The sequence below is a fragment of the Limulus polyphemus genome, unplaced genomic scaffold (assembly GCF_000517525.1).
Source record: "Limulus polyphemus unplaced genomic scaffold, Limulus_polyphemus-2.1.2 Scaffold354, whole genome shotgun sequence".
Taxonomy (NCBI): Eukaryota; Metazoa; Arthropoda; class Merostomata; order Xiphosura; family Limulidae; genus Limulus; species Limulus polyphemus.
In genome coordinates this window covers 130,527-139,815 of record NW_013665964.1, presented here as the reverse complement: position 1 = coordinate 139,815, position 9,289 = coordinate 130,527, and the positions used below count along the sequence as shown (strand labels likewise).

General features: G+C 31.5%; 1 protein-coding gene across 6 annotated transcripts in view; it reads right to left on the bottom strand.

Annotated features, from left to right (window-relative positions):
• Positions 1-6: 6 nt before the first annotated feature.
• Positions 7-9,289, bottom strand: part of LOC106457639 (ubiquitin-conjugating enzyme E2 S-like) — a 25,860-nt gene continuing 16,577 nt past the window's right edge. For 2 of the 6 annotated variants that reach the window (XM_013917073.2, XM_022383632.1), the window contains exons 3-4: positions 7,496-7,686; positions 7-2,152 (exon numbers count right to left, since the gene is read on the bottom strand). In XM_013917073.2, coding sequence (XP_013772527.1) covers positions 1,841-2,152; positions 7,496-7,686 — 503 coding nt within the window. In that variant the 3' untranslated portion in view covers positions 7-1,840. The remainder of the gene's footprint in view (positions 2,153-7,495; positions 7,687-9,289) is intronic. The other 4 variants (XR_002610224.1, XR_002610226.1, XR_002610225.1 and 1 more) reach the window with 4 other exon arrangements.

Sequence of the window (9,289 nt, the reverse complement as noted above, 5' to 3'; positions counted from 1 at the left end):
TACAAAACTATCACAATTAGACAGCTTACTCCACTTGTCTTTCTGACTATACAACAATAAGAAATACACAGTAGGTAACATGTTACCCATACACATACAAAGGTCTCTCCAGGAATACAAAACTATCACAATTAGACAGCTTACTCCACTTGTCTTTCTGACTATACAACAATAAGAAATACATGACAGGTAACATTTAATCCCCAACGAGTCTTTTAAACCACAAAAAACTCATAAATACACAGTAAATACAACTTACTTTACCAATACATGCACACTGGTCTTTCTAATTATACAACAATGAGAAATACAATGTGCTACCCTCACAGATATTATCTTTTCAACCACACAAAACTATCACAGCAAGTACAACTTACTCCACCAACACATATTCTGGTCTTTAACTATACAACACAAAATACACAACAGCCATACAAAACTATCATAATTACACAACAAGTATAGCCTACCCCCAATACTTCTGATGCTATACAACACATTCACAAATACAAAGCAAGTACAGCTTATCCCAAGCATGCTTCTAGCTACTTAACAATACCACAAATACACAAAATTTACAGCTTAATGCTAATGCCACAAACATTTTTACACCTAAACACTTATCACAACTACATAGCAATACAAGTCACACTTCCAGGCTTCAACAGCATTATCACAAATACACACAAATACCTTAATGACATAAAATACATAAACACACAACTTACCCCTCCATCAGCTATTTTCTATTTTTGTTTTTTGTACAATGGTATTCAGTATTACAGGAGATATCCATTGATCACATAGACATATGAAGGTACCATAATAACCATGTGAAATGTTCTTTTTTAAACCTAAAACTGCATGTGTACAAATACTACAGAAACATACAATGTTCCCTTCCTTATCTTAGTGTTGTTTCCACTATAGACAAGCAAAACTCAAGGAACCATTAAACCAGAGACCAAAATAATAAAGGACGAAACAATTTCATTTTATTGTAACTTAACAGGTATGAAAATAAAATCTACACATTAAGAACTTGAGAACTTGTTTACCTCATCTTTTTAGTTTAAAAAAATGACAACACTACTCTTGTCATGCACCTTCTTCTCAAGATAACGATATTAAGAATTTGAGAACCTGTTTACCTCATCTTTTTAGCTTAAAAAATGACAACACTACCCTTCTCATGCACATTCTTCTCAAGATAATGATATTAAGAATTTGAGAACCTGTTTACCTCATCTTTTTAGCTTAAAAAATGACAACACTACCCTTCTCAAGATAACAATATTAAGAATTTGAAAACCTGTTTACCTCATCTTTTTAGTTTACAAAAATGACAACACTGCCCTTCTCATGCACCTTCTTCTCAAGATAACGATATTAAGAATTTAAGAACTTGTTTACCTCATCTTTTTAGTTTAAAAGAATGACAACACTAACCCTCTCATGCACCTTCTTTTCAAAATAGTGATATTAAAAATTTGAAAACTTGTTTACCTCATCTTTTTAGTTTAAAAAAATGACAACACTACCCCTCTCATGCACCTTCTTTTCAAGATACAGTGATATCTTGAAAGCTAAACTAATTTTTTATTTCAGCAAATATACAATATATTATAAAATATGGCAATTACTATGGGTTTTAAAATATGTATATGTTATTTTCTGTTTCGTCCAAAACAGCTTCACATTACATATACAATATACACCACATACTAAATGCATAAACTCACATGCATACATGCATGCAGTGGAAACATACATTTTGATTTTTGTCCGTACCTGCCCTTTTCACTAATTATAAAAAACATGACAGAAAATAATACTAGCCTCATAGCCTCTTCAAGGTTCTTTTCTTATCTTTCATAAGTTTGAGATTCTTTTTATCTGATAATGTTTTACTTTTCTCAGTAGCATGCTTTTTAGCCAAAGGACCTCCAACACCCTTGAATATGGTGCCTACTGATGAAGATGTTGGATCCATCTCGAGGCCTTCTTTTGCAAATTTAGGAGGGTGAGCATGAATCTCAGTCATCATCTTAGCTCGCTGACAGTAATCATCATACCTTTCCAATAAAAGTTTTCCTGCCTCTTCATTTAACGCTGATTCCGGGTTTGGAACAATGAGAAGGCATTTTACTGTCTAACAAGAAAAGTTTATTATACAAAAGCTATTTTTAAGTCTAATTCTAAAATATCAAAATTTAAATTTTTTATATCATTTTAAATATTAACATTATTAATTTTAACCTTTATTTTTTATTTTCTTTACAAATGTTCACTATTTGTAAAAACGTCTTACTCTTAAAATCTGAATATTAAATTAGTCTAATATCTATATCTGGAGCATTCTCAAAAATTATCGGTGCAACTCTTAAAAATGTTCCACATTTTATTTTTACATTAATAATTTATTAAGTTTCCTTTCTGGTAACATCCTTTTGGAAACTATCTAGTTCAGGGGGTCAACAACCTGCGGCTCTTTAAGGAAATTTGTGCAGCTCTTGTGCTTTACTCTCACAGTGAAGAAAAGTTCAGGATCTTTCAGGTACAATGGATGCTAAAAATTTAATCTCAACATTCGCAATTTTATATATAGAATAGAATCATGCCGTTAACATTCTAGCTAATTCCTAAAATGCCTTAGAAGGCGGACCCCTGATTTAGCATTATAAATCCAAAGACTTACCGCTGTCCCCCTTTTTTTTAGGTTAGACAGTTTGGGCATACAGCAGTTCTCAAAATGTTTTGGACTTAGATAAAAACGAAAAAATGGCTCTTCTTATTTGAATGATTTCCAACCCCTGGCCTAGTCTAATAATTTGCCAATATGATTTTTAACATAATAAATAACAAAGAAAGTGGTATAATTTGTTATACAAATTTAGTTTTTTTTTCTGATCTTCTCACCCAAGAAAAAAATATTCAGACCGAACCAAAAACAAAAATGATGAAACTCAATCAATTGTTATCATACATGTAACCCTTTAGATATGGGAAGAGAGGACACTTGGACAATTTTAAAGACTAACACGATAAAAAAAATATATATATATGAAAACTATTTTTAAATCAAAAATCTGATACATGAAAAATCTGCCAAGTTAAATCATAAAATATTAAATTTCATACTAGAAGTTTTAAACAAAATAAAAGAATTATGAGGTATGATTTCTTTGTTAAAACACAAGGTTATAAAAATATTGAAATTGACTGATGTTAGATGTAAACTTGTACTTAATGTATAGAAGTTTACAAAATAATTAAGATTTTTAGTAATAAAAAGTTGTTCAGAATATACATTTTCTAGAATAATGAAAGCAGTCATATATATATATTACACTTTACATGCATGTCGAATAGTTTTTATATCAGTATAGCATTTGATGTTACCCCGAAATGTTTAGCTCTTTTGTTACTTTAGGAATCCATTATGTTATGAAAGTAATATTAAGCCACAGTATTATTATCCAATATTATAACTTAAAAGAAATGGTGTGACATAAAATAAAGGATAAGCTACTTTAACTTTAGCATTTGGCAAAATCTACAAGAATTGTTAATTGATTCAGATGTCAATACTCGGGTGAAGATGTGTATGGTGAGGCTGTCACAACTGTGCTTCATGCACGTCACTAATTTCAACAAACAGTACATCTCTTCCCAAAAAATAAGTATTTGTGCCTTGAAATTCATAAACTGTACAAGTGAACCAGCTTTAATTTATATATACAAATGAGCAAGTAAAATTACAATGTTATTCTTTTAAAAATTCTTCAATAAATGCAACGTATTGCCGTTCATTTCTCAAGTTTTGGATAATGCACTTTTCTCAATCCTAATGCAAGAATTTATCTTTCTTTTATGCATCCAACAAAAATTTTGATTCATGTAAAATCCTGAATTATGTCATATCTATCTTGACACTCCTTGAACATATGTCACAGCCTAACCATCATGTTCTGCTGCATGAAAGTGTCAAACGACACACACAAGATACAGATTAGCAGTGTCCACGTGTAGATGCAAGATGCTGTTATGTCATAAATTATGTAAATTTTGGGCACATATTTACAGACTGTTTAAGATGTTAAAACTGATGTGTGAAATAGTCAATACAATCATGCATGTGCAAGTTGCATGTAACAGTACTGGGATCTTGAAAGAACATTTAAAACACGTTAGATGGGTTTATAATATTTGTTATGCTGGACAAGACTGACTAGTTAGGATTAGTAGAAAAAAAAAATTCAGAAAATAATTTTGACAACAAATTCACAATAACTAGTTGTGTCTAATGAGGCACATGTGAATGAGCACTAAGTATACCTGTGAAGTCTACAGTATGTTATTTATAAATGTGGGCAATTTGGAATGGCTGGAATATGAGAAAATGTGCTTATAAAATGTATACATATTGGAACTTTGACTGTTGGTTACAAATTCTGAGGACTGATGAGAACTGTTTCACCCAGTGTTGAAGTGATAACCAAATAAAGACAATCTGAGCATCTCTGTGTAAAAGATTGTGTAGGAGTATTATATTGTTTGGCCTTCATTCTAAGACCTACCTTGTGAAGTGTCTGTACGTCTAAATGTCCTTGGGCATAAAAAGATCTTAAATGGATAATCCAATTGCAAAAGCAGTTGTTTTTAATCAATAAAAATGTTTTAGAATGGCCAACCCATGACCCAGACCTTAACCCAGTACACATCTATGGGTTTACAACATTAGAAGTTAAATAAAAAAAAGGTAAAATAACAGCTTTTTAGCTGTTTATTAACTGACCAAACCTTTGAAACAGCAATAAAGACCAATTTTATCAGACACCAGTCTGAATCCAGTTAAGATCATGCCTCACTTATTATCAGCAAATTTTCAGGCCAAAGACAGTAATATGCCACATTAAGACCTGTCTCTAATACATTATGGGCAAACAAGATTGTGTGTGTGTGTGTGTGTGTGTGTGTGTGTGTGTGTGTGTACAGAACTCCACCCACAGTGAGCCTTCTTGTCTTCTTAAGTAGAATATTATTACAGTGCTAAAGTATATGTTTAATTAAGAAACAGTAATATTCACTTTTATATGAAGTGTTTAAAATAGTAATTTATCATGCATTCCAATTTAAGATGTTATTTATTTGATTTATAAAATTGAAAAACAATTCCTTGACTTTGTAACATTTATTTCAGTAACAAATCTTGTGATTTTTTTGAAATGACCAAATTTCTTCACTTGGCTTTCATGGCTTGATAACCATAATCACATTAACTTCAAAATTTCCAATGCTAAGCTTTCTCTTTCATCACAATGAACATTGCTAAACAATTATTAATTTTTTAATGCAATCACGGCTATCTGCCTTTGTTGAAAGCTTAACCTTCTCATGTTAAAAAAAAGCAGTCATTTATTAAAATTAAGACTTTTGACCAAACAAGACAAATGATAGATGAATAGCTCAAAAGCTTGGAAAATTAATTTTAACACACTCAATGGTGTCAGTCCATTCTATGAAGCAATACACAGTAATGTTAGTTATAATTATTAATTTACTAAACATATCTTTATAAACATTGGCAAGGATTTAGTAAACATTATAAGCCTATCATACACAAACAAAAAGATTTTCTAAGAAATATTTCTACTAAAGATTTGCTTGTGAATTTACAAAGCCTTTACTGAGTCGGTTTGAATGAAAGGTGATTTTCATAAAAATATTTGTTTTGATCTTACACTTTTCATACTTCATTTGCATAACCTCTAGCCTCCTGAATGAATATCAAAAGTTTTTATAGTAAAACTTCATATTAAATGTTTTCTACCATTAGAGGGGAACAAAAATAAAAACACAAAATAAAATTAATAATACCCCTTTTCTTTCTAGAATAACTGCATATTATAACAGATAATTGCATTCACTTATCATAACAACCTCAGCTATCTAACCTTTTCTCATGTGCTTGCTTGTAATATTATTATTTTATAATGCCCTTTAGACCCTATCTGAGTAAATGGCAGGCAATTAACCACAGCAGCAGAACACAGTATAAACAATTGATAGTTACAATCGTGTAATGAAGTTAGCTCAAGCTGGTCTGAAGAAATTATTAAATCTTTTTGTTTCATTTACTTTTTAATCTAACGTAATAACATTTAATTTGGACACTAAGGTTGCTTTTGTTAAAAAGTATATAACAATAAATAAAAAGGATACATAAAAACAATAACTTTTAGATTTATGCTAGAGTTAAAGCTTATTTCTGTAATATTTACTCAGAAAATAAATGCTTTTCCTTCAAGATTGGCTGCAGATTATAACAGGCAATTACAATTATTTATCAAAACTGCCACAACTATCTTACCTTTTTACATATGCTTACTTTTAATTTTATTATTTTACAATGTCCTTCATATCCCACCCAACCACAGCAAGATTATGTACTGTAATTTATACTCAAAATGATACTTCTTCAGCACTAGTTTTTCATACTATTTTTGGTTCTCCACAACACCTTTAATGTTCTTTCCTTTCAAATAGGCATTTTAGAACACAAAAAAATATATCAGGTACTAGAATAGAATGTCCCAAAACTAGTGTAAACTGGCTTTCTAACTAAGCTATAAGTATGTTAGAAGATCTCTGCTATCTGCTCAGAGCAGAAAAACATGAACACAAACAATGAAACTGACGCTAAATATCTACCTAGACATTTTTTGAAAGACATAATTATATCCAAAGCAAATATGGTAAACTCTGATTGATGCACAGTGCATTGACTTTTTAAGATCACACTCATATATTAACAATAACATGTGACTCTTGAACCCTGTCGCACATGATTAAACTTGCATTTGCATTTTAGTTCTTCAAACATGCTTGCCAGCAGAAATTGAAACAGTCTCAGGTTTTGTGAGGCAAGAAATTCAAAATGGCTAACACAAAATATAAACAAACTTGAATCTAATAACCAATTTTTTGTGTTTGTTTCTTAGATGTATTTTAAATTAAGTCAGTTATTTCATAGGGAATTTTTTTATTTAAACTAAAATTTCGGGACTTTTCCAGGACCATGATTTAAATACAGCTGTTTATCTAGGGTCTCCAGTATTGATATTTATAGAGCTCATTTTTCTATGACTTCCTAGGATTTTAAAGACCTACTCAAATCATGTTATGTAGTTTTTTTACAGAAATTTTGATATACACAGTAAAACATCATCTTACTTTAGCTTTCTAAGTATTTAATAAATTGTTTCAATTAGAATTAAGATGACTTTGAATTTTTATGGGTAAGCTTAAAGAACATTTATGCCCATCAAACATAGTTTCTTTTGTGAGGCTGATCAATTTTTATCATTGCTGCCAACACAACTGAACAAATCAGGAACAATTTCTGGGGTTGCTTGCTAGTTACTTGGGCAAATAGTAAGCTATAAATTTATTTGATTATCAAACTATAGCAAATTAAAAACCTAATACTTACTAACAAGATATGTTTCAGTCCAAGCTCAGATTTCCAATCTTTTTTCAGAGTATTGACACATATTTCACCATTTTTTGCTACATTAGGATGAAATATTTTGGTCATAAAATAACCTTTAGGTGGGCCTGTTGGAAAGTCTTTGCCAAGCACCAACTTCACACGAAACGAACCACCAGCATATGGGGTCCCAGCTGTGTTTGACAAATGAAAATGTTAATACATAATCACAATATAAAAATGATGAGCAATATATACATAGCATCTCTTCAAAGCTAAAGCAGAAAATGAATTGCAAAAAATAAACCAATTAGTTTTTGTGTCATGTTCTGACATGATTATTTTATATCTCTGCTCTTGCCTTAGTTTTTTGCTAACCAAGGTGTCACTGTTCATTACTGTTAAAACTGTTGATCATCTGAAGCTTGTAATATGAATGATCCAATATTAAAACAAACATGAAAAATATATCTCAATTAAAAAAAAAAACTGTTCACATTACTATATTTATATAAATTAGCACCTTTTATGATCTGAGCATTCTACAGAATTAGAAGACAGCAACAGGCGAGTTATAAGCTATTAGTTTCATTTTCTCCAGCTGATGTATTAAATTATTTATATTTTACTGAATATTTTTACTTATACTTTTCTTGAAAATGAAATTTTAAAACCTTTATTTCTTCAGAAGAGACCAATAGTAGAGTTAAAGAGAGCTGACTATCTAGCATCAAAACCATTCAGTTGCTATCCACTAGTCTTCTGAGTAATATTCTTGATAACCAAATTTTTTTATTGCTACCTAACTAAGGATTCATCTAAACATCTAAATTTAACACAATCAACGTTATAATTTTCCTATACTGGAAATGTATTTCTGATACGTACTTATCTCCTCTCAATAAATAGCTATTCTTGTTCAGTGTTGCCCTCTATATGCAAAATTTTTTTGTGCATGCCAGTAGCCTTGAAACTCCCACCCATTTGGAATTGACTGCATCCAATGCGTCTTGCATGCAAATAATCATGCGACAATCCTCCACCAATAAGAGTGCGACATATTCTCTTGATGTATGTGACTCCACCTATTCAATTCTACCAAACTATTACTTCGAGTTCTGGGAGAAAATGGAAGCACCATTTTTCAGTGGGGAGGAAGGGTGGGAAGCACCTATCGAAAATACATTTTCAGTATAGGATAATTATAACTTCAATATGGTACATTACCTCCACTCACATAAATAGCTAGAAGCGTCTAAAGGGCACTCCCAAAGAGGAGTTCTTCGGAGTCAAAGATCATACGTGGGAGACCACACCACTTCTATACTAGGTATACTCTTTGCCCAGTGTGGAAAAAGGTGTCGCAGATATATAGAGAAATAGGGAGTAGCACATCCAATAGGGATAGAACTATGGTTGGATAGGGATCCAAACCACACGATATATGATTCTAGGAGTAGAGTGGCTAGGGTGCGACAGACCATACATAGCAAGTCAACTACAATCCAAAACCCAGCCACCAGGAACCAACATCCATGTGGGGGTAGGAAAGAGGATCATATCAGTGGCAAGTCAACTACAATCCAAAACCCAGCCATCTGGTGGAGGAAGGAAAAAGGATCATACTTTCTTCATCTCAAGTTCATCAGACCAGAGGGAATCTCATACTCCCGACCCATAAATGGGACACATGATAAAAATGTGAGAAACTGATTGATTGATCCGGGAACCCAACATCAGGCATTGAAAAGGTGTCTGCGTAATGTAAACTATCTCACTGAAAATTTAAATGACAGG